We start from the raw sequence: 26678 nt of genomic DNA, 5'->3' as shown, positions 1-26678 counted from the left end.
ACAGACAGAACCTTGTGAGTGTTTTCACCTGGCAAACAAGCTGGGACACCCAATGTTTTCACCTCCCTAAAGTTAATGAACTGCACTCACGCTATTTTCCCTCTCAGTTAAAAAGTAGAAGAAAGAATATTTGTTTTACATGAGAAATTAACCTCTAAGAACATCTACCCCAGACCAGCATATCTAATGTAAGACATTAAAGGTATTCCCACTAAATCTTGACTAAGACAAGGGTGGCCACTATTATTTACTATTTAATATTACTATGGCCACTGTTAAGACATTTCAGAATTTCTAACCAAAGGAGTAAGTTAAGAAAATAAAATTAATTTAATTATTGAAGAGTAGCCATAATACCATTACTTTCAATTTTTTACTTTCTACTTTGAATACTTCAAAGAGTAAAAAAAAAAAACCTGCTCAAACAAAAATTCACTGAGTTGGCCTATTAAAAAAAAAAAAATCAATACTTGTATTTATACCAGCAACCAATATTGGGGAAACATAATGAAAAAAAGAATATTCTGTTCACAGTAGGAACAGAGACAAATATCCAGGAATAAACTTAGCAGAAAAAAAGTACATACATGAAGACAATTACAGAGATTTCCAACAGAACATAAAATAACATATTCTCAGTCAAGAGAACCAATTATTGCCAAAGTGCCAATTGTCCCCAACTTAATTCATAAATATAGTAATATTTTAATTAAACTCTCTCAGTATAAGTTTAAAAAATTTGTCAGAGTGATTCAAAAGCTTTTATGAAAGAACATTCAGATATTTAAAAGAGTGGTACTTATCTTAATAATCTTAATAGATAAGATAATGGCACTAGATCAAGAATAGGCAGATGATCAATAGAACATCAAAGACATCTTGATGCAGTCAAAGAATTGACTCAATAACAAAACATCAAATGTAGCATGACTATCTTTTCTGATGAAAATTTAGTATCAGACTTCATTTCCTTTTAATATTCAACAGATTTAAGATATGAAATCTGAATGACAATAAACCAGTGGGGGGGGAGTTTAATTTCAGCAGTAACCAAAAAATGCAAATTAAGGTCATGAGCTACCTTGACTTATTTTCAAATTGAGGAGAAGTAGAGAGGGATGCTAATTATTGACAATGTCTTTCAAAAACCTCAAAAACTGGTTTCAGTAATTTATCCTAAGGACACACTCAGATATGTTCAAAGAGGTCAGTGCACAAAGATGTGTGCTATAGTATTATTAACAGAAAAGTATAAACTGTGTGTGTATGTGTGTTAGTCACTTAGTGGTATCTGACTCTTTGTGACCCCTTGAACTGTAGCTTGCCAGGCTCCTCTGTCCATGGGATTCTTCAGGCAAGAATACTAGAGTGGGTTGCCACTCCCTTCTCCAGGGGATCTTCCTGGCCCAGGGATCTAACGTGGATCTCCTGCATTGCAGGCAGATTCTTTGCCATCGGAGCCACCAGGGAAGCCATAAAATATGAGGAATGGATTAATTCCATAGACCTGAATATTATACAACCATTAACAACTGTGTAGAGACAACTGATGACACAGAAGCACGGGCTCCAAGGGAACACATAAAGTGATTTTTAAAAACTGGAGGGATACATACCCCCAGACAACAGTAATTCTCTCCACAGAATCACAAGTCATTTTATTTACATGTATCAAGATTTTTCTATAAGTTTGTCTATACACATTGCTTTCACATCATTTAAAAATATTTTTTAGCTCACAAATTAAGCAATTGGATGTATTCAGCCTTTCTTGTGTAGGACTTAGGGGATCATCCAGCCCCAGAGCCCTCATTTTTAGGATGCCTGTCTTTCTTGGACAGACAGGGAGCCAACTGATGGCAGACTCTGTGGACCACTTGCCCTTTTGTGCTCAGTCTACATCACAGTGCCTGGCCCAGGGAGGGTACTCAATAAATGTTAGGTGGATGAGCCAAGGAAACAATGGAAGAGCATGTGAATTACTGACTGCCCCAAAGGCCTAAGGCCACATGTGGAAGTGAAAAGAGTGTAGGTGTGAATGTAAGTTTTCACCAGAAAATGTGAAGTCATACTACACTCACTTAAGAGTTTCATTGCAAACTTCCAGCCAGATCATATTCATCAATATTTTTTAAAGATATGAACTGTTTTATGGTTTCAGAGAAGAATGGTATATAAACTACAGTAAGGGTGATGCCTCGTGATTACAAAACCAGGTGAAGCTCAAAGCATCAGCAGAGTTACACTTAGGGTAGAGGTGGAGGGTTGGTGTTCTTTTAAGATCATTCATTACGTCTCAAATGTTCTAAATTTTAAAGTCTGGGACTCATCAAATAAAGTGAATTGCATGAGGGGAAACATTCACAGGGTCTGAGCATAGTTACCTGAAGGCTATATAAGAGACGAGTTAAATTCTGTACCGCTTGTATAATCTGAAAAATAAGATTGTGAATGTCAAATTTTTGAAAAAGCATTCATTATGCACAAAGAAAGAAAGGATGGTGACATATTTAAGGTATGCAGAGCTCACCTCTGACTGCAAAGAACCTGGGAAACTTCTATATTCCACCTAAAATACATAAAAACATAAAGAAAATGAACACTCACGCCACTCTTAAAAGGCTGCACTGCAGTGTTCCACAGTCTATGGCCTCAGGGAAATCACTACTCTTGCTCTAAAACTCTTCCATAGTGACTGTTTCCTCCCAGAAAGCCAAGTCTATAGAATTAAACCACGCCTGATGAGAGAAAGCCCCCTCTGGGCAGCCTTGGTATCTGAGCTGCACGGCCACTTCCTTCCAGATGCACTCAGCCCTCCCTTAAGACACCCAGGGAAGATGCTCTAGGAGCACTACAGGCTCAACGTGACATGTACCTCATGCAAACCGTGTTGTAAATGGTGCTCTCTGCACCCAGGCTAGTCTCTCGGGCCGGGCTTGTATCCTGGAGGCCAGGCTCGGAAACTACAGGTCATCATGCCCAGTCTTTAACTCACGTTGAGATTTGGGAAGTCATAATTGCCGGTGGCTGGGAGAAGCCAGACCCAGAGGCAGCACAAAGGCCAGCACTCAGCCGGCCGGCACCCTCCCACTGAGAGCACCCGGGGCCCAGGCACGGGCACCGAGGAGAAGCCCTGGCACCAGGGGCCATGAACAAGGCCACAGGTGCCCGAGTGCTGCGTGGGGGGTGGGGGCCCCTCTCCACCCGACTCTCTGCATCTCCACTGCACACACTGAGAGCACACGTGCACAGTGAGGGCGTCCGGTTTTCAGAACGCAACACCTGTCTGTTTACTCTTTTCTCTCGCTAGGATGCAAGCCAAGGAGTAGCAAGGTTTCATCGGTGTATTCAGTGCTGTGTCTGCAAACCTCAGAGGGCTGCTTGGCAGGTAACGGACACACACATGCCACACTACACATAAAGAGTGAGCAGCCAGTGTGTCCTCCACACATCACGCTGTGCGCATGCTCAGAGTTGCTGCCTTCCAAGGGCCTGCAGCCTCCTGCACACCGCTTGTGGTCTTGTCTGAGCAGCTTTAAATCAAACCTCAAGGAACAGCTCTCAGGTAACCTGAAACTTGTTACATTCAATTAGTTCAGGCTGATGAGGCCACTGTGATGAGTGGCCCGGCCTTTCCTCCCTACCCCCTCACTCTTCACCCGACACTGCCCGTGAAAGCTTTCTCTGCCAAGCAGCATCTCGGACAGGGGAAGGACAAATGATGGGAAAGGAGAAGCAGCTTAGTCATTAGAGCTGTGCCCCACCCTCGGGAAGATAACAAGAGCTGAGACCTCCCTCCTCCATGGTGAGTTCTGGAGCTCTCTCCACTCTGCCGGTTCGGTCCCTGCTCTACACATGAAGTCACTTATTCCCGAGATCCACTAAGCTTGATAGGAGACAGGAATTTTGAAATGTCATCTTTTTAATGGAGTTGGCCCGCCACCTTGTGGGGAATGTACAGAGCTGCATTAGGTGCTTTACACATGGGATATTTTGACATTTGGGTTACAAATCTGAAATTTTGAAAAATTTTTTTCAGAAATGCTTTTTAAACCTTACCATATTAAGAAAGATAATTACAAAACAGCCATCATATACTTCTTTAAAGTGTGATTTCAAATGATTCTGCTCTACAGGTCATTTCATTTCTCAAAATGCCTTATTAATGGCAAAATTTCCAGGTAGGTTCATCCAGAGAGGAACACGGACACCTCATCTCTTACCTGGGACTGAAGCATGGAAGGGGAGGGCGTTAGGGGCAGAAGCCACCTCAGCTTTCCATTCAAAACTAATCAGCCCTTCCCCCACTTCCCTCCTCTAATAACAAAAAAGCAGCTGGAAACTACAGACTTGAAAGTGAAGTTTGCCCTGAAAAAAAGTGGATGAGCAGGAATGCTTTAAGATGAAGGAACTTAGAGAGCTTACAGTCAGAATAAGTAGAGTGAAATCTAATGACTATATTCATTTTGGCCTATGAAGTTTGAAAAAACACTAAATCACAGCCATCTTTTCTGTGGCTCTTAAAATATCTTTCTCAGTCATATGTAATATACACAAAAATATCTATGAAATACAAAATGTTACATAATTTACATAAAGGTCTGACAGATGTCATTTTCCCACATTAACACACTGTGGTATCTGTACTGTACCTAATTCAATTTTAGATAAAGTAACTCTTGAGCCCAGATAACCCTGGGAAGGCCCACCTGCCACCTCCCAGAATCGCGTTCTTATTCCCCATCTCTCTCCGACGTCTCAGTTTCATTTGATGTTAGTAGGAAATTTCATTTTAAAAGCCTGTGTTGTAACCTACGTGTATAGAACGCACAAAGAAAAGGTGACGCCACAAAGCAAAAACTGACGAGGTTAACTACAAGACTATCCAAAAGGCAGGTTAGAAGAGTGGTGACAGGGAGGAAGGTAAAAGAAAGTGAAGAAGCCAGGACCTTCCAAAGTCAAAATTGTTTCTGCCTCTTTGGCGTCACCTGGTTGCATAAGGGCCTGCAAGCCCAGGACCACCTCTCAGCCAAGAGGTGCTAAATGTCGTGGGTGAAAAGCTGGAGGTTTGCAGGGCGGAAAGTGAGACCAGAAGCAAGAGTGCAGACACACAAATAAACATTTGAGTTTTCAATCTTTTTAATAACTTTTCATTTGTTTCTTGGTTTACACCTACACGATATCAGAAAAGCAAGAACATTTTAAGAAAAAAGGTAGAAAGTTTAAGTACGAATACTGAAATGGAGAACAATGCAGGAAAACACTTGTGGACTATTCACTGCCAAGGACAGACCAGGAGCTGAGGTTGTTTTATTATACAAAGTAACCGGTGCCGTTTACTAACAAGTCAGTTCACAATACCTTCTCCCCCGCATCAGAAACCGCCAGGTCGGTTCCCACACCCTGGGTCCTGGCATCCACATCCCAACAGCCTCTTCTTCCTGTCCCTTCTGTGACTAGTGCTGGAAGCACATCGTTGAGACAGAAACAAAAAGGACATCGTCAAACATCAGCCAGCGGACGGGGTCCTTGGCACACAGCTGACACATATTCCAAGGTAAGAAACATCGCAACATCACATGTATGGAACATTCTTCTACGAGGTGCTAAAACAGAGCAGAGTAAAGTGCAGAGTCCCTGCCCCCAGGGAGCTTACACACTAGTAGGTGACCGTCTGACCCATGGCATCCAGCTTTTTTACTTTTCCTTCTTTCTGGCAGAGAGATGTCTGTGTGATGTCTGTGGTACCAAGACGGTAGGATTCTGCATCTCACATTCACTTAATGGGGAAAGAGGCCTGGGGAGGGGCAAATAAAAACAGGCACAGCAGAAGAAAAGCGAGGGCTGGCAGACCAGCTCTGAGACGCCTCCCTCAGGGCTGGTACAAGAGCAGCAGACCATAAACAAGGGAGGGAGGCATCCAACAGGAGGAATGAAACATCTTTCTAAGCAGGTGAAGATGGTAAAAACCGTATGAGCTCAGAGCCATGAAACTGAGAAGCTGTCCTTATCTCCAAATGACTTACTAGTAATATTTTCAATACTTTACAAGTGTGTTTTTTCCCTTAAAATTCTTGCTTATGTTCCAAATTCACAAACACTGTAATTACTATATACTTAGTGTATGAAAACACAGAAATATTTTTAGCCCAGAAATATGTTTAAAGACCAAACAGATTTCACTCCATCCATTAAATCAGCAATGGTGGGATTTTATTTATTTATCTATCCACCCATGTGAACTCTGTTAAAATTTATACCACGTTCATCTTGCACAGATTAAAAGTAGACTTTCCAGAGCCCTTTGCCACACAGAATTTCACTGGAACCCTGCCCAATCAAGACCTGGTGTTTGTGACATTGTTTATAATTTTTTTCCTTGGTACTATCTTGGAACTTTATTTCTGATGAAGGAAATACTTTTTTATTTAAATTAATTAAAAAATACTTAGATCTCTGGAAAATGAGAGACCTCTATGATTCCAAAGGCCTCTTTTATTACGAAAAAGCTTTTGTTTAAGCAGAAACTGCTTCAAATTATATCAGCTAAAATTTAAGTTCATTTTGCCCAAGCTGGTGAATGCTTCCTCTATAGTGAAGGGACACTTTGTAGAGATTTTTCTGGCACTCAAAAATGGTTCAACTCTTGGATATTATTCCTAACTCTCAGAGAGACGCCAAAAGAATTAGCCATTCTCTCTCTTGTCTTCCTCACAGACATGGACCACCAGATAGGGAAAGAAGCTGACAGTGAGCCAGATGAAGGCAAGAAGAGTGGAATGGATCAGGTCCCTCTGCTCCTGTATTCTCTTTCAGAACAGACAAGACGGTCTTCATAATTTCACAGGAAGTAGATTTACCTGTCTACCTGATTAGGTATATTGAGGACTGAAAACAGAGGGTCTTGCTTGGTCTGTAACCTCAGACTGACATGGGCCTGACTTAGAAGGACCCAGTCCTTGAAGCCTGTCATAGGACTAACCCATCCAGTTACAGACTTTTTGTTTAGGAAGGTGTTTTTCACCCTCATCAACTCTATAAGGAGCATCAAACTCCAGTAGCACCATGTTCCAGTCCAGCCCCAGCACTGAACACAAACCTGCCCCTCCTCTACAGGAACCCTGACATCAGGCCGCTGGGAACAGGCTCTGGATGGTTCTAGCAGATGTCAGGGGAGATGATGGCCCAGTCTGATGGGAGGTGGGTGCGGCCTGTGCTCGGAGCAGCTGCTGGAGCTGAGCGGAGCCTCTCCAGCTGTCCCTGGGCTGAGGCTGAGAGCGGCAGATCCCTACTCGTATTTTTAGCTAGAACTTCCTCAATGGCATACTGAGGTTCTTCTTTAAAAAGGAAATCACCCGGGGCAGTACAACTCCCCTGACGAATCTGGGCTGTGTCGAAATGAAAAACATATGTGCACATTCTGAAAACAAAAACCCAGGATTAGATAAAGTAGAACCCAAGAGGGGAAAATAATTATTGGTGCTAGTTTAAAAAATGTATTAATTTTAAAACTGGACTGCTTCCATTCATCTCTTAATTAACCAAGGGATGCTGTTAAAGAAATTCTAAGGCAATTTAATCCGCCAATCTCTAGCTACTAAAAGACATCTTATCTTGAGCATAGAAGACCTGGTGGAAGGAAGGTTTTTAATCACCAGGATATAATGAAAACTACATGCTTCTATCTCAAAAGCCTCTAGAGAACTAAATATTTAGCTTACAACTACACATATGATTAGGTTTTGAGAAATTACTGAAATCAACTTACTACATTCTATTTTTCTGTATTTAAAGTCTTCTGAAACACTGTTTAATAAATGAATCGCGACCTCAAAGTGCATAACAACATTGATCAAGAATCTTTCGGTGCTTCTAAATTTCATGTGTGTGTATATGTGGGTGTATATGTGGGTGTGTGTGTATATGTGTGTGTGTGTGTATATGTGGGTGTGTGTGTATATGCGGGTGTGTGTATATGTGGGGTGTGTGTTGTGTATGCGGGTTGTATGTATATGCGGCTGTGTGTGTATATGCAGGTGTGTGTGTATATGTGGGTGTGTGTGTACGTGTGTCTTGCATGTGTGCACGCACGCATTAGATTCTAGTTTTCTGAGTTTGGTTTTCTCAGTTGACCATATGAGATAAAGTAAAGGACTTACTCTTTAATGAACTGCAGGGACCTTTCTCCAAAAAACCCCAAAACTGCAAAAGCTCTTGCAAGACTGCATTCAGTTAAGTCACAGCCAACACAAGGCAGGGTAGGGTCTGGGGAAGGTCACTGCTTGCCTGAGTAACCTACAACTAGGCAGCATCACCTACAACTATTCTTTAAGTCCTGGTCCTTGGAACACCAGTGTTGTTATTTTAGGTAAAGTAGGCTAGCGTATTTATTCTCAGATTTTTTTCCTAAAGAATATACTCAGTACCCTCCAAATCAGGGCACAGTTGCTGCCTTCATTTTATGTGCCCACTCTATGCTCTAGGGTCTGTGCCCAGGCTCACTGCAAAGGCCACATGCTCACTTACAAGCAGTAGATGATCCTGGTGCATCCTGAGAATTGAGCATGTCCGGCAAAGCAGGTTCTCCACAACCTCCCTCAAGGGATTGGCACGCATCGCTCATCTGGGAAGCCTTCACTGCCACTTGCAGACTCTCAGCTATGGAGGAGGAATAAAACAAAAGCCAATTTAAAATACACATACACACACATTTTTTATTTAGTTTGGGGGTTAGCAAACTGTATTTTACCTGTGTCTGTTTTCATACGGCCCAGGAGCTAAAAATGATTTTTACTTTTTTTACAGTTGTATTAAAATACACATCCATTCACAAAGAAGACTGTGTTCCAAAAAAACTGTACATGGCCTGGAGAGCCTAAAATATTTACTGTCTGGCCCTTTACAGAAAAAGTTTACCAACCTGAAATCTAGACCAATACTTCCAGTATCATTTTATGATACAGGATTAATTCAATCTTTTTTAAAAAAAAAAAAACTCACAGTATAAAAATAATTCAAATGCAACTTTTAGTAAAATAGTATGCTTTTAAAAAAACTTCCTGAAACTCAGTTAATTTAAATATAATATCAGGCATTAGGATTTTCAAACTTACTACTCAGAAATATTTATTATTCTTCAAAAGAGAATTTCCCCAAACATGCCTTAAATAAAATCAGTTCAGTTCAGTTCAGTTAAGTCGCTCAGTCGTGTCCGACTCTTTGCGACCTCATGAATCACAGCACGCCAGACCTCCCTGTCCATCACCAACGTCTCCTCCCGCCCCCAATCCTTCCCAGCATCAGAGTCTTTTCCAGTGAGTCAACTCGTCACATGAGGTGGCCAAAGTATTGGAGTTTCAACTTTAGCATCAGTCCTTCCAATGAACACCAGGATTGATCTCCTTTAGAATGGACTGGTTGGATCTCCTTGCAGTCCAAGGGACTCTCAAGAGTCTTCTCCAGCACCACAGTTCAAAAGCATCAATTCTTCGGTGATCAGCTTTCTTCATAGTCCAACTCTCACATCCATACATGACCACGGGAAAAACCATATCCTTGACTAGACGGACCTTTGTTGGCAAAGTAATGTCTCTGCTTTTTAATATGCTATCTAGGTTGGTCATAACTTTCCTTCCAAGGAGTAAGCGTCTTTTAATTTCATGGCTGCAGTCAGCATCCACAGTGATTTTGGAGCCCAAAAAAATAAAGTCTGACACTGCTTCCACTGTTTCCCCATCTATTTCCCATGAAGTGATGGGACCAGATGCCATGATCTTTGTTTTCTGAATGTTGAGCTTCAAGCCAACCTTTTCACTCTCCTCTTTCACTTTCATCAAGAGGCTTTTGAGTTCCTCTTCACTTTCTGCCATAAGGGTGGTGTCATCTGCATATCTGAGGTTATTGATATTTTTCCCAGCAATCTTAATTCCAGCTTGTGCTTCTTCCAGCCCAGCATTTCTCATGATGTACTCTGCATAGAAGTTAAATAAGCAGGGTGACAATATACAGCCTTGACGGACTCCTTTTCCTATTTGGAACCAGTCTGTTGTTCCATGTCCAGTTCTAACTGTTGCTTCCTGACCTGCATACAGGTTTCTCAAGAGGCAGGTCAAGTGGTCTGGGATTCCCATCTCTTTCAGAATGTTTCACAGTTTATTGTGATCCACACAGTCAAAAGCTTTGGCATAGTCAATGAAGCAGAAATATATGTTTTTCTGGAACTCTCTTGCTTTCGTGAGAGATGCCAGCTCCGGCGGCACAGACGTGAGAGACGCCGGCTCTGGCGGCGCCGCTCTGGCTCAACCGACCACGTAGAAGTGTAGCCGAGAGGAACTACCCCATGTCCAAGGTAAGGTACAGCGGCTGCGCTTTGCTGGAGCAGCTGTGAAGAGATATCCCACGACCAAGGTAAGAGAAACCCAAATAAGACGGTAGGTATTGCGAGGGGGCATCAGAGGGCAGAAACACTGAAATCATAATCACAGAAAACTAGTTGATCTGATCACATGGACCACAGCCCTGTCTAACTCAATGAAACTAAGCCATGCCGTGTGGGGCCACCCAAGACGGACGGGTCATGGTGGAGAGGTCTGACAGAATGTGGTCCACTGGAGAAGGGAATGGCAAACCACTTCAGTATACTTGCCTTGAGAACCCCATGAACAGTATCAAAAGGCAAAATGATAGGATACTGAATGAGCAACTCCCCAGGTCGGTAGGTGCCCAGTATGCTACTGGAGATCAGTGGAGAAATAACTCCAGAAAGAATGAAGGGATGGAGCCAAAGCGAAACAAATACCCAGTTGTGGATGTGACTGGTGATAGAAGCAAGGTCCAATGCTGTAAAGAGCAATATTGCATAGGAACCTGGAATGTTAGGTCCATGAATAAAGGCAAATTGGAAGTGGTCAAACAGGAGATGACAAGAGTGAACGTCGACATTCTAGGAATCAGTGAACTAAAATGGACTGGAATGGGTGAATTTAACTCGGATGACCATTATATCTACTACTGTGGGCAGGAATCCCTTAGAAGAAATGGAGTAGCCATCATGGTCAACAAAAGAGTCCGAAATGCAGTACTTGGATGCAATCTTAAAAATGACAGAATGATTTCTGTTCGTTTCCAAGGCAAACCATTCAATATTAAAGTAATCCAAGTCTATGCCCCAACCAGTAATGCTGAAGAAGCCGAAGTTGAACGGTTCTATGAAGACCTACAAGACCTTTTAGAACTAACACCCAAAAAAGATGTCCTTTTCATTATAGGGGACTAGAATGCAAAAGTAGGAAGTCAAGAAACACCTGCAGTAACAGGCAAATTTGGCCTTGGAGCACGGAATGAAGCAGGGCAAAGGCTAATAGAGTTTTGCCAAGAGAACGCACTGGTCATAGCAAACACCCTCTTCCAACAACACAAGACTCTACACATGGACATCACCAGATGGTCAACACTGAAATCAGATTGTTATATTCTTTGCAGCCAAAGATGGAGAAGCTCTATACAGATAGCAAAAACAAGACCAGGAGCTGACTGTGGCTCAGATCATGAACTCCTTATTAAATAAAATACAGGTTCCCAATCCTTACCCTCGACCTACTGGATCAGATTACCCAGAGAAGAAAACAGAGGGGTTGAACTTTAAAGAGCATCAAAGGCTCCTCTGGAGATCTGGTAAGACTGGGGACACCACACCAAGAAAGTCAAGTTTTTAATGACCATGAAAAGTTTGCAATGAGCATGGAGAATAGTACAACTCTGAGGACTCTATGAATATTTCTAAAACACTCTGTCCAGTGATTCAATTTAGCAACTACTCTGTGTGGGGGCCACTGGGTATCTGCTAACCAATAAGGTAAGTTTGCAGAGGAGGAAAGACACACACAACTAACTCTACTGTGGGGCAAGGCACATCAGCACCAAGTTCTACCATCTAGGTACCAGAGCACCACAGAATGCCCAGCAGCACAGGCTAAAATTGTGAGCAGGTAACTTATGTGATGAAGACATCATCAAGGACAATGAGAGCCCCTGGCTCCTGTCAATCCAGCCTTTTAGCTTTATTTCTAAAACCTCTTTTGTCTCTACCCACTTCTCCCTACTTGCATTGCCAAAAGTTCTGGTCTAGACCAAGACCCCAGCCTCTCTCATTGTAACCACTTCTTTTTTTTTTTTTTTTTTTAGGTAATTATTTTTTACTGGAGGCAAATTATTTTACAATATTATATTGGTTGGTTTTGCCATACATTGATATGAATTTGCCCCGGGTTTATGTAACCACTTCTTAACAGTCTGCAGGCAAACCATTCTCCTTCTGCTGTTGTTTTCCATTCATCAACCCTCATTCTTTTCAAGACACAAATAAGATCATGCTACACCCATGATTAAAAGCTTCCAACAACTAACTTTCCATTGGTTTTGGAATAAAATCTCTCTTTCCCTCTCTCTTTAACCACAGTCTACAAATATCTGGTCCCTGCCCACCCATAGCACAGTCTCCTCTGCCTCCTGCCACCTGGCCTGCCTTCTTTCATTGAACATGCCAAGCTCATTCCTGATGTAGGGGCTACAAACTCACATTCTCTCAGCCCAGGAACTGTCTTCCCCTAGGTCTCCAGACAGCTGGCTTCTCATCAGTCAATTCTCACCTCAAAACATAACCTCAGAGGGTCTTCCCTGATCTCTCTACAGTAAAGCCTTCCCCTCATCCAATCCTATTATCTTATTTTCTTGCGGCTTTCTGAAATTACCTTGTTTCTTTGGGTATTGTTCACTAGAGATTTTTATGAAAGCGCTGCTCTTTCCTTAGTTGGCACCAACAATAGTGCACATGGTTCAGTTCAGTTGCTCAGTCGAGTCCAACTCTGCGACCCCATGGACCACCGCACGCCAGGCCTCTCTGTCCATCACCAACTCCCGGAGCTTGCTCAAACTCATGTCCATTGAGTTGGTGATGCCATTCTGCCATCTCATCCTCTGTCATCCCCTTCTCCTGCCCTCAATCTTTCCCAGCATCAGGGTCTTTTCCAATGAGTCAGCTCTTTGCATCAGGTGGCCAAAGGACTGGAGTTTCAGCTTCAGCATCAGTCCTTCCAATGAATATTCAAGACTGATTTCCTTTAGGACTGACTGGTTTGATCTCCCTGCAGTCCGAGGGACTCTCAAGAGTCTTCTCCAACACCACAGTTCAAAAGCATCAACTCTTCGGTGCTCAGCTCTCTTTATAGTCTAACCCTAACATTCATACATGACTACTGGAAAAACCATAACTTTGACTAGACAGACCTTTGTTGGCAAAGTAATGTCTCTGCTTTTTATTATGCTGTCTAGGTTGGTCATAGCTTTTCTTCCAAGAAACAAGTGTCTTAATTTCATGGCTCCAGTCACCATCTGCAGTGATTCTGGAGCCAAAAAAAAAAAAAAAATAGTCACTGTTTCCATTGTTTCCCCATCAATTTGCCATGAAGTGATGGGACCTGATGCCATGATCTTAGTTTTCAGAATGTTGAGTTTTAAGCCAGCTTTTCACTGTCCTGTTTCACTTTCCTCAAGAGGCTCTTTAGTTCCTCTTCACTTTCTGCCATAAGGGTGGTGTCATCTGCATATCTGAGGTTATTGATATTTCTCCTGGCAATCTTGATTCCAGCTTGTGCTTCATCCAGCCCAGCATATCACATGATGTATTCTGCATATAAGTTACATAAGCAGGGTGACAATATACAGCCTTGATGTACTCCTTTCTCAATTGTGAACCAGTCTGTTGTTCCATGTCCAGTTCTAACTGTTGCTTCTTGACCTGCATATAGATTTCTCAGGAGGCAGGTCAGGTGGTCTGGTATGCACACCGTAGGTAGATGCTTAATGAATATCTGATGAATAAATGACTGAGAGATTCTCCATTAGTGGACTCCACTTTAGATCACCTCTATGCCCTCCTCAGGCTTTCCAGGTAGCTCAGCTGGTAAAGAATCTGTCTGCAACGCAGGAGATCCTGGTTTGATTCCTGGGTCGGGAAGTTCCCCTGGAGAACAGACAGGCTACCCACTGCAATATTCTTGGACTTTCCTGGTGGTTCAGACACTACAGAATCCAACTGCAATGCAGGGAACCTGGTTTCGATCCCTGGGTTGGGAAGATACCCTGGAAAAGGGCATGGCAACCCACTCCAGTATTCTTGCTTAGAGAATCCCCAGAGACAGAGGAGCCTGATGGGCTACAGTCCATGGGGTCGCAAAGAGTCAGAGATGACTGAGAGACTAAGCACACATGCCCTCCTTAAGAGCTCAGTTTCCTCAACTGTGAAACAGACGCAACAGATTCCATGATTTCTGAATCCTCTTCCAGAGGTAGTGTTCTGAGATTTCTAAGACAGAACTTACCAAATGTTTTCTGCAAACAACCAGAGAGTACATAGTTTAGGCTTTGTGGGCCTACTGCAACTATTCATCTTTGCCATTGTAGCCAGAAAGCAGCCGTGGACAGCAGGAAACACATGGGTGTGCCTGCGATCCAACAGAGCTATTGCTATAGAAACACATGGCGAGGGGTGGAGTCTGTAACTTATCGACCCGTGTGCTGACTGACAGCATCCGCTGCCACTCTCAGGTGGTGGCATTTTTATCTCCGAAGCCCTCCATCCCTACTGTCACTTCCAGGCTATTAGCCCTATTTCCTCCCTAAACCTGTTTTTCCTCTGAATTTTATGCCACCAGATTACACCACTTATTGACCCTCCTGGCTGTTGTTCACCTACAGATTCCTCGAACAACATGGCACCTGGTATAAGTTCTCTCCCCTCCCGCAATGCTGCTCTTGTCAAAATTCTCTGTCATCGCAACCCTATGAACCCAGTCCTCCAACACCCTGGCCTCTCACCTCCCTAACCTTTTCCCCTTCATTGACCTCGTCCTCCCCTCTACCTCAGCCAGCAACTCCTGCGGTTATGCCCTAGACTCTGTTATTCTCCACACTGAGCTCAGAGGGCTCCTTTAAAAACACAAATCAAGACACTGCTCTACTCAAAACTCTGTGCTGCTTCCCATGTCACTCACAATGAAATTCAAAGCACTCAACCTTGATCTCGTCGATGTAAGCCAAGTCCAGGTGCTCAAACGCATCTCCTGCCACTCTCCAGCCCTATTTCACCCCACCTGCACTGTCCCCTTTGCTGTTCCCCAAACAATCTGGGTGCTCGCCTGCCTCAGGGCTTTTGCACCTGCAGTCCTCCAATCTGGAGCACTTTCCCCAGCTGTCTACTCTGCTTTCTCACTTCCTTCTTGTCTGCTCACGTATCACCATATCAAAGAGCCCTTCCCTGGTCATCCTGTCAAAAACAGAACCTCCCCAACCCCATCACTTTCTATTCCCCTTATCCTTATTTTCCTTCATAGCACTTGAACCAAACTGACATGCTTTAAAAAATATATTTTGCTGTTTCTGGAGTCAGTAAGGACTCTGTCTCTGAATAATAAGGATTTATTCTGCTCTATCTTCAGCTCCAAGACCACAACACATGGCACATAGTAGCTGCTTAATAAACATTTTGGGAGTCTGTTGAGAAAAATCCTTTTGGAAGCAACTTACCCTCTTTCAGTGCTGCGGCCAGTAATGAGGCTGCCTGGGGAGGCTCTCCAGGGTCTGGTTTAATGAGGAGGTGGGGCTCTAGATGGACATCCTCATATCCACTAAGTTCTCCAAGTTTCGCATAGATATGCAGCTTCTCTTCCAAATATGTGCAAATTTGTTGATCTTGGTTACTGAGTATTTCTAAGAAATAGTATTTATCATTGAAAATTATCACATGAATACAACAAATGAAAACCCAGGCTCTAAGACAAAAATGTTGCTAATTAGCAAGCAGCACGGTTGAACAGGTCAAGTACAAGTCACTGGTTGGGACAAACATAGATTCAAACCCTAACTTTCTACTTGGTGACTGTACTTTCCAGCAGATGCTTAAACATCTTCCACTGTCTCTTCTGTAAATTTGTTGTACTCAATAAATGTTCGTTTCCTTTCCAATTCCCCTAATTCCAGAAAACCTTGCAAAGCCAATCTTTGTTTATTCAGGCTGTTTTCTATTAAGACTAAACATGAAGCCCAGGAATGAAAATTGAGGCGGCACTGTCCATGATGAGCGCTTCCCACAAGGGAAAACAATGCAGGGGCTGGAACGCTCGGCCTTCAGCCAGTCCTGGTCAAAACCAAACATACCGGTTTACGTTTTTGGTTTCTCAACATCCAATTTCTTTAACCATCTTCACATGCATCGTCTTCCTCTAATTTCAGCATGTCACAGAATTCTTAGAGCTTAAAGGGACCACAACCAGCAGTGAATCCAGGGCTTCTCAGTCTGCCTCAGAATCATCAGAGGGGAGTTTAAAATACTGGCGTGTACAGCCCATTGCCCTCAAATTCTGGGTGAGATCGCTGAGGGTGAAGTCCAGGCATCAGAATTTTTAAAGACCTCTGCAAGTGATTCTAATGCCCAGTGAGAGGTGAGAATCACTGAGCTTATTTAATTGCCTTATTTCACAGATTTAGAAACCAAGGACCAGAGCTATTGTGGTCCTTGTCCAAAGTCAGTCACCTGTGGCCTAACAGTGCTGGGATCTAAAATCAAAACACTAGACAATGGGGTTTCCCTGGTGGCTCAGTGGTGAAGAGTCCACCTACCGATACAGGAGACATGGGTTCGATCCCTGGTCCAGGAAGAGCCCACACTCCCTGGAGCAACTAAATCCACGTGCCACAACCACTGAGCCTGTGCTCTAGAGCCCGTGCTCTGCAACCAGAGAAACCACTGCAATGGCTTCTCTCCACCCAGGAATCTGTACATGAAATTGAAACCCAAACACCACAACTAGAGAGTAGCCCCCACTCACCACAACTAGAGAAAAGCCTGTGCAGCAACCAAGGCCCAGCACAGCCAAAAATAAATTAATTAAATTTTAAAAACATTAGACAACAGCTCCCGTGCCCATCTGCACCATACTGCCCACAACTACTGTCATGTTATATGCAGAATTTTAAACATAAATATTTTAATCACTAAGGAGGAAGAGGTAGGAAGTAATTTTATTTGAGCACTTCTAGTGCCAATATATATTTATATATATATACATTTTTTGAGAGAAATCAGGGTAGGCCTTGGGTGCACAAATTTAATTATTTAGTCCTGAACTCCTATTCACACCACCCGGGCTTTCCCAGTCTCCAAGGAGAACCCCGTGATCAGGGATGCAGAGGTGCCTGCACTGTACCTCGACATTGCTGAATCTTCACCACTCTGGCTTCAGCTTTCCTCCTCTCTTCATCAGACTCACTCGTCCTTCCCCCTTCTTCTTCTGGGCAACTTTAAAAGACAACAGTCAAGAGAGACAACTGAAACCATACCCAAGTCTCTTTAGGTTCATTAGAAAGATATGGGAACTTGGCAGAAGAATTATTCAGAAAAGAAAAATTCAGCATAAAGAGAATTCATCATGTCCCCTGGCCAAGAGATTTGGTTTTCTTGAGTATATAATGGAGCATGCATAACGTAAGAGAGCTTTCAAAGTGAGCAGTTTAGGATGACTAAAATATTCCAACAAACACACAGATACACAAACATATACACACACAATACCAATGCCAGGAGTAGGTACAATTAAAAGAACGCTTTTTGCTTTCTACTGCATTTGGGTATTTCCATTCTCAATGAGGGGAAGCGTAGAGAGACTAGAGGCGGATGGAGGTAGGGTGCCAGGCTGGGTGGAGTGCAATGGAGGTGGAGGAATTTTATATAACATCTCTCAAGATCTAATCAAATTACCATTAAAAATGATCACCCTCACACCCCCATTTATAAAAACTGTCATAGCACCAGCAATGAGGGGTAAGCTGATACAGATCCACTGATCTAAAAATGTTTATTGAATGATTCTTTCAAATTATGGACACAGAAAAACAGAAGACATGGTCCCTGCCCTCAAGGAGCTTCCAATCTAATAACGAAACATATATACATAAATAAAATAATAGCTGCAAGGCAGTAGCAGATATCAAGCATCAAATAAATGCTTTGGGAGCAGGTATTAAGGAATTTCAGGTTAGGAAGAGACCAGTGGAACTGAGGTCTTCATGAAGATTCTGGGTCATAGCTGTACCAAGATGGGCGGGAGTCACACAGGCAGAGGGAGACGAGGCGTTACATGCAGGGGGCATGGAGAACAAAGATGCAGATGAGGGGCTATGGCAGGCGGGGGCAGGGGGCAGGGAGCAGACCCTTCCAGCTGAGGCTGAGCTTTCATGCAGGGGAGACATGGTTAGATTATTAGATTATTATTAGACTATTGTTCCCCAATAGAACAAGTCCATTCCCGCAAGGTGGACAGAAGGAAGTGCTACCTTTCTACTGCCTGCTGGATCCGTCTCATCCAGGTATTTCTTTCCTCCTTGGAGCTGGTGTGGATTTCATACATCTCGGGACCAGCAGACGAAGCGCTGATCAAAAACATTCCTCTCTCCTCATTCGCAACTTCCCTGGCAATGAGCTTCTGAAGGGAAATAACTGATGGCTTCTGATCCTACAGAAAACAGGATGAGGTGCAGATCAAACAGTATCCTACTTAAAGGAAGGGTCTCACAAAACACAGTAGCTAAGGAAAGCGACAGTATTAGGCAGATATCTCACTGCAACCTTTCCGGAAGAGCTGTGGAAGTGGGTAAGATCTTCAATGAAACAGGTATGGTGAAGAGCGGATGGAAAAAGAAGATGCAAGAGAATGTCCTTAGGAACTGATTTATTTTAAAAGGTATCATTTGAAAAGAACAATCAGAGCAATAAGAAAAAATATGAAAAAAGGCAGTAGTGAGGGATAGAGAGACTTTACGAGAAGGGCATGGAAACAGTGTGTCAAATATTATGACTAGATTAAGAGGGTTGGAAGACCTAAAGTGACCCTTAGATTTGGCACTTAACAACAACACTGTTTTAACAAGGTGATGCGTACAGAACCCCAAGCACCAAAGAGAAATCTATTAAAACGAAAGGTAAGCTAGGAGAGGCAAGACCTCAGTTCTCCAGGACCAGTGTCTCCTGCTATCACAGTACCAAGCACAGAGGCTCACTCCCACCTACAAATGACTCTTGTTCTCACCAACCGATTGGGGAGCTCTTGTGAGCAGAAGTGTCAAATTCATCTTCACAGGCCCAACGCATTGTTTTGAATAAAGCAGGCGACTCAGTAAATGTTTGCAGAACTCTATTTGGCATAATTCCATCAGATGGAAATAGGAACAAAGTCTAAAATTTGGCTGACTAAATCACTTTTCCTATCAACATTTACTGTGATCCTTCAGGGCCTCCTTCTAAACACTGGGGATTCAAAGATGAATAAAAAACACGGATAATGCTAATTTTGGTAGGTAGCTATAGTTGAACAAATAGCCAAAAGAATGCCTACACAATGAACAGTTTGGGGGCTAAATATGAAGAATGTTCTTTGGTTTGTGGCTTCCACCACTGTTTACAGAGCTGGCTGCAGCACGCAGCTTTGCTTCTGCCTCAGGAACCAAGAGACGCCTTTATCCAGAACATACCGCTCCAGCCCTCCCTGCTGACTCCTTAGTGCTTGCCTATTTTCCCAGCATCACCCAGCTTCACCACATCTGAAGCTGTGTGCAAGGGTATGACCAGAGGATCACTTCACTCTGTCTTCATCCAATTCTTAAGAGAAGCAAACACAAAAAGCCAACCCACCACGGGACAAACAATTGGTCCACACAGTCCTGAGTGCTGCCTCTGCTCTGTGCCAAAGCTTTCAGAATGCTGCGCTTTCTAATCAGGGAGCGCCTGGGAGCATGTTTAATATCCCGCACTCGATTACGGGTTTACTATGGACGACCTTATCTACTTTCCTTCTTGCAATGCTGTATCAGCTTCCTCAGCTTACAAGGTCAGCGGCCTCTGTGCATAAAGAGGCAGAGGCAGAGTAGGTTTGAATACACACACACACACATAATTTGAACTAGTAGTTTAGCATTGCAGGAGAAGAGGTAGTAGGATCAGATATTTTAAAAATGAAAAATAGGTCAGTGGATAGAAAGCAGCTTCCATTTAACCACCATAGACCAGTAGGCATCAGGGGCAGAACCATGATTACTCATATGAACCACACAGGGACACTAGGGATGATCAAGAATTCAAATTAAATCTCTAGGAATGGAGGTAACCTGGCTACTTTGGAGACAGATGTCAGAAACTAGTGACGCAAAGGCCTAGGTCAGCTTGCAGAGAGCTTTTTAAAAATAATTTTCCAGTCTTTAAAAACCGAGCATTTCACTGTTTTAAAATAAAAACACTAGATTTCTGAGTTCTGGGGGAAAGCAGAAGATTAGCAGCGCTGGGCCCATACCCTCATTTAAAACTCAGGCAATGGCTGAGCCATCCTGCCCTCTTCAGGAAAGCACACGAATTCACCAGTTCACTGCAGTCTCTACTACTATCAGCTCCTTGACGGCAAGAGTCCGGGCTAGTTTACTCATTTATTAATATATTCCCCGCCCAATCGCTGAAGACACTGGAGCTGACACCCTCTGCCCAAGGAAAAGAGGTAAAGGAACTTGTACGTTCAGCCTCATTGTTACATCACACCCACTGGTGATTACATGAAGTGGCCGATTCTGTTCAGTAATTCATTCCCTGTCAATCAGTGGATGACAAATACCAGCCCTGTAGAGAGCTTCCGTTATGCCGCTCACACTGGCACTGCATCTTAGATTCTGTCCTGTAACAGGGCCCGATGCTGCACAGTGCTGGTAAGGGGTTAATTGACGGCCTTGTCCGTCTTTAAGCGAGTCAGTGCGGGCCACAAGGTGCTGCGTAAAGCAAGCCATAAAATACTGGTTTCACTGCAATTCTATGCCTCACTGTGCTGGCGAGGAGATCAAACAACACAGCACAAAGACGAGTATTACATGAACAGCCTTCCTATCTAACACCCACTATGGGAGAATGACAAAGGAACCCTCCTGACACTTCAGATACCAGGATGGCATTTTCAAGTTTGGCAGAAGGGACAGCACGAGTGGAGTGAGCAACTGGTGTAGCAGGAACTGCCAAACAGGGATAAAGAGAGAGGCACCAGAAGCCATCTGCTGTCCCAGCATTAATATGCCAGTTGCTGGGAAGTCGGGAATGGGAGGGAAGGGGGTTTCTGAAGGGAAGACCAAGAGAGTCAAGCAGCAGAGGGTCCCCTGGCGGCTCAGTCGGTAAAGAATAAAGAATCTGCCTGCAACACAGGAGACCTGGGCTTGATGACTGGATCCCCTGGAGGAGGGCACGGCAACCCACTCCAGTATTCCTGCCCGGAGAATCCCCGTGGACAGAGAAGCCTGGCGGGCTGCAGTCCACGAGGTTGCAAAGAGTTGGAGATGACTGAGCGACTAAGCACACATTCACCAACTAGCATCAAAAAACTTCAATATTTTCACAATTGATCAAATTGTTACATGAACTGACTACCAGTCCTGGTTATGATAAATCAACTCATATCATGCTTGGAAAACCAACTGGATGCTTGTTACTGAACACTGTAATCACTGATAATGGGAATATACCACAGGCATGATCTTGTCAATGACCATTTAATTTCACTAGGCATTTTCCAAGAAAATGTGGGATTAAAGTAATTGAAATATTCATCACATGGCTGAATACTTACAACAGCTGCAAAGATGTATTTCTGATCTTTTTCTTGTAAAAAGAGCAGCACATCAGTTAGAAGCAGAGCTAGGATATCTTCAAAGGAAAAAAATTACTAGTATTAATGAAGCAAACCACAATTCAAACGCCCTTATTAAAATTCTTATTTCAGGTTTAATTTAAACAAACTAAATATTAAAAAGCTAAGATTTAGTCTAATTATAAAACTTTTATTAAAGTGCTTATATTATGATAGCTAAAGACTTACTTTACAGATAAAACAGTAAGTGGCATTTAAGTGCATGCCTGTGTGTGTCATTGTCAGTACAGCTAAATCTCCAGCAAAATTTAATGTTGTAGCTTTCAAAAATGGAAGAAAAATATTCAGTGAAAAACAAGGTCCTATTAAGTCCAGTGGCAAGTGTCGACAAAGCCTCAGGCAAGGTGCTAGCTACAGAATCATTCCTTAAGGATCAGAATAAACTGTTTTAGACTCTGACCAGATAAAATAATGACTGCTAGGTAGCGAACACCACCAATGTCAACATGTATATTCATGCATTATGTCATTCAGTACCAAAGATGTTTACAGCTTATTTCTCTCCTCAATGGTCTGAGCCCTGGGCTGGCTTGGCATACAATAGACTCTGGGTGTGTAGGCATATTTTCCAGAATACTATTTCCATGCCACCAATTAGGATTCTCAGTGCCTTTGATTCAGACATCGCAAACTTGAAAACCCATGCAACATGTAAGAAGCCTTTTGCTTGGGGGCAGCAAACTCTCCCTAAAGGGTGCGGTGTGTAGGGTGGGCCACCTCTGTCTGTTGAGGTTTCCAACTCGACCCTACAGCAATCTTTCCACTAACCCACAGTTTGCGTGTGTGCCTGCACTGCTGAGCCATTTTTCTTTGGAAAACCTGTCTTCTATTAAATGAATAACGTGCATCAGAGAGAGAAGCTGGTCTGTTAGAGACGCAGTACCTTTGAAGCGGCCGGTAGCAGTTTTCCAGTAGACAAGGCCATCGTATAACAGGGTCCTCTCTTTGTTCAGCAGTGCCTGTTTCCTAAACACATGGCCATTTTTGAGCTTGGTGTATGTTTTGTTTTCGATCTTATTTAGGATCTCAAGCCATTTTTGTTTTTTCTCGTATTCGCTAACTTTTAAATCCACAGCTGCAATCATGTCTTTAATTAAGCAAAGAGCTCTGCATAAGTCTCTCTGTTCTTCAGTGCTCTCTGCATGGGAAAAAGAAAGAACAGACACCAAGCAATAAGTCAGAGTGCTCAGGAAGACACTTTTTCTTTAATGTTAAAAAAAAAGTTAAATACATCATCTAAAGAGCAGAAATCCCATAGCAAAACTATTGGACTAACTTCAAATGTTAGGGAGTTTGGGACTGACATGTACACACTGGTATATTTAAAACGGACAACCAACAAGAAGCTCCTGTACAGTACATGCAACTCTGCTGAATATTATGTAACAATCTAGACAGGAACATGCATAAGTGAATCACTTTACTGTACACCTGAAACTATCACAACATTGTTAATCAACGAAACGCCAAGGCATGTGACAGGATGCTCGGGGCTGGTATGCGGGGATGACCCAGAGGGAGGATAAGGGGAGGAGGGAGGTGGGAGGGGGGTTCAGGAAGGGGAACTCATGTACACCCAGGACAGATTCATGTCAATGCATGGCAAAACCAACCAATATAATATTGTAAAATAATTAGCCTCCAATAAAAAAAAAATAAAAGTTAAAACCAAAAAATAAAAATAAAAAAATGAATAAAAAAAGAGGGAAAAAACTTCAAATATTCTATCATCACTCTGCATCCCTCCTGCCCCAAAGGATAGTTAAAACGTGTCCTTAAGAAGACTTACTTATCAGATACTTCAGCAGGAACACTGTGACAGTATGATGTCTGAGTTCTAGGGGCTGGTCTGACCTTCCCTAGAGCATTGACTGTCAAATCCCACGTTCAGCCTTCCTTCCACTTGCCCAGACATGAGTAATCAAGCAGTCCCCATACCAAGCTCCTCAGAGCTTCACTGAGCTACAAGCCCAACCTGGAATCCTTTCCCAAAAGGAGGCTGCAGCGTGACTTGAATGGACACCAGACTCATTTGCCTTCCTGGATCCCTTGCTCCGTAAAAAGTAACACTCAAAATTATTGTTTACAACTGCATTAGCATAAAGATAAATATACTAATAATATGTATTAAAACATCTTTTCAGCCTCAAAAATTGGGACCAAGGCACTGTGCTGAGTGGCTAAGTCAGCTATGCCAACAAAGGAGATAATCATCAACCCAACTATGATTCTTTGAAATCCAGGCCAAATCCCTTATCTCTAGGCTATCTGAAGAAAAACTTCTAGAGGAGTTTCTGCAACAGCTTCCTACAGCTTCTGATGAAGTAAACTTAACTATTTTCTAAATTTGATGTTTAAAAAACTAATTGATGTTTATTGAGGTGAATGGAACTGAAAGGGAAAGTTTCAGGAAGTCAGAAACCGCTAGAAGGAGAGAAGAAAAGAAAGTCGACAGAGAAAAGATTCTCTAGAGCCTACAGCAACAGAAATAAATACACAGAAAAAGCAGTGAAATGGAATAAGGACTTGTCCTCCAAAGGATCTAAATGTTCCATGCTCTAAATGCCTTAAACAGATACACGAAGGCTTAGTCAGACAATCAAGGGACAGATTGTGACACCGTGGTTAACCAGGAAGATTTTCTCGTTTCCCATGATAGAGCCTACTGCCTTTACTTTGTGACCTTACTACCCTGTCACTCACCTAAGCTGCAGTCCCCAGCACCAAAAATAAAGATTCTTCTTTATAAAGAGTGTATTTCAAATACAGGAAAGCTGAGTAGAGAAAATCAAAGTTGAATTACAAAGTGACTTAAAATAAGGCAAGAAAAGGCTCCAAGTCTTCTGATCTTCAGGGATAAAGAACTGTCTTTTAACAGCCTACAACTCAAAAGTGCAGGAATGTGCGCACCACCCAGAAGTCGTGTCAGGAATGCTTGCCTTGGGTTCTACCTCAGTCCTACTGAGGCAAACTCCGCTTGTCAACAAGATCTCCAGGTGAAGGGTATTCTAATCACGTTCCAAAAGCACTGCCGTAGTAGAGTCACTGGACCTCGTGCGTCCAGAAGCCAGAGGAAGAACTGGGGAAGAGGTCTGACTTAAGTAAGGAGGCAGTGTTCACTGAGTCACTATGACAGCTACACCCGAGGAGCCAGAATTCACACCTCTCACTTCTGACACACCAAGTCACAATCACTGTCTCACATTCTACCTGGAATTTGACATGGGACGATTCTTGGAGCAGTAGGAGCTGACCTCACACAATCTGACAGCTCTTAGACGTACATTAAAATTAAGAAAGAAAATATAACCATGATACAAACTGGAAGTCTTGATTTCATTTTCATTCTCTCACCAAAAACAAAATTATGAAGCATGTCTCTTTATATTGTGCTTATATTTTCTTTTGTATTAATTATAGGAAGCAATAAAAATGGACATAAGGAATGGGTGCTACCCTTTCTGACTGAACTCACATTCCAATGTAACTAAAAAAATGGAAAGACTAACTCATGCGTTTCTACTCACCGAGACCCCTATCAATGAAAGGACATTAAAAGCTGACTTTTTAGAGCGGGCATTATCATTTTCATGGTCTTCAAGTCAACTGATCATAATAAAGATAATAAAAACAGCTCCCACTCATCAAGCATCTTATTTATATTAGGCTGTATACTGAGCATTTTCTGAGACCATCTTATTTAACCCTCACACCAATTCCGTAAGATAAGGACTAGTATTCTCATTTGGTAGTGGAGAACACTGAGCCTCATTTCATTAAATTGCCCAACTAATGAGTGGGAGAGCCAAGTATGTGCAATGGCCACGCGAATTTACACAAAGTCAAACCAAAGCCCTTGCTAACATACACACTACCGTCCTAATGATTCACTCATGATCACTAAGCCTGATCCCTGAGGAACAGGCACTTTTACCTAGCCATTCACTGCACTGTGCTATTATTGATAACCTATTTGTAGCAACCACAGGACCACCCATGAACTAATAACGCCTTGAGGAGCTTTCAGAGCAGCCATATGGATTACCAGTGTCTCAGAGGATTCCCAGATGTTAGTCTTTGATGAGTTGACAGGGTCAAAAATAGCTGCTTCACAATCATCCTCAGTCTAACAAATCACTGCCGGGAGGCTAATAGGAAGATGATGAAGAGGTAGTAAGGTTTGGATGTGGGGGAAATAGAGATGGGAAAGGCAGGGTCAGAGTATGAGGAAGCCTACTTGCTTTGGGCAGCTTGGAGGCATTCAGACTATGGGCCAAGTCACATTATTAAAGAGAACTTTTCAAAATGGATCCAAATCCTAAGGCTTTACAGTTTTTCTATAATGAACAATCTTTGTGAATCAGATGCCACAAACACTGATAGCTGCTTACAACACCTCGTCTATGCTTAAACCTAATGAAAGAGGCAAATGTTGATCCCAGAAGTCATCACTCACCCTTTGTGTATTGCAATATCCTTTCCACCAAGACAGGGTATTTTGTGATGCGCTGAGTGACCAGCAGGATGCATTCTGGAATTCCTCGGCGTCGAGCCAAAAGATTACTGTTCCGGAGCTTAAAATATATATGCATATATATTTTAATATACACAAACACTACCTGTATTTCCTTTTTAGGTAGGAATTTAACAATACAAAGAATCTGCAATGGTATCACTCTATTCAGACATAAAATGCATGATCATTAATTAAAACAACATTATTTTCATTAAATTGTATACTTTGAAATTAATATCAACAACCCAAATCTCGAAGATTAATAAGTTTCAAGTTACTCTGATATAGTTAATTCCAAAATGAGCAAGTTTTAATACATTTAAGTGTTAAGATTCATGAACAGCAAAAGTTTTGAAAAACAGTCAGAAATCAGTTAT

General features: G+C 42.6%; 1 protein-coding gene across 8 annotated transcripts in view; it reads right to left on the bottom strand.

The window, feature by feature from the left end:
- Nucleotides 1-26678, bottom strand: part of ARHGEF28 (Rho guanine nucleotide exchange factor 28) — a 347353-nt gene that overhangs the window by 41590 nt on the left and 279085 nt on the right. For all 8 annotated transcript variants that reach the window (XM_055421868.2, XM_055421861.2, XM_055421867.2 and 5 more), the window contains 10 exons: nucleotides 26242-26359; nucleotides 22669-22923; nucleotides 21705-21781; nucleotides 18388-18566; nucleotides 17262-17353; nucleotides 15583-15765; nucleotides 8527-8658; nucleotides 5362-5462; nucleotides 2531-2569; nucleotides 2385-2432 (listed from right to left, as the gene is read on the bottom strand). In XM_055421868.2, the coding sequence (XP_055277843.2) occupies nucleotides 2385-2432; nucleotides 2531-2569; nucleotides 5362-5462; nucleotides 8527-8658; nucleotides 15583-15765; nucleotides 17262-17353; nucleotides 18388-18566; nucleotides 21705-21781; nucleotides 22669-22923; nucleotides 26242-26359 (1224 nt within the window). The remainder of the gene's footprint in view (nucleotides 1-2384; nucleotides 2433-2530; nucleotides 2570-5361; nucleotides 5463-8526; nucleotides 8659-15582; nucleotides 15766-17261; nucleotides 17354-18387; nucleotides 18567-21704; nucleotides 21782-22668; nucleotides 22924-26241; nucleotides 26360-26678) is intronic.

Source organism: Moschus berezovskii, chromosome 18, assembly GCF_049115385.1.
Source record: "Moschus berezovskii isolate FMDL1 chromosome 18, NW_MosBer_1.0, whole genome shotgun sequence".
Taxonomy (NCBI): domain Eukaryota; kingdom Metazoa; phylum Chordata; class Mammalia; order Artiodactyla; family Moschidae; genus Moschus; species Moschus berezovskii.
This window is presented reverse-complemented; position numbering and strand designations above follow the sequence as displayed.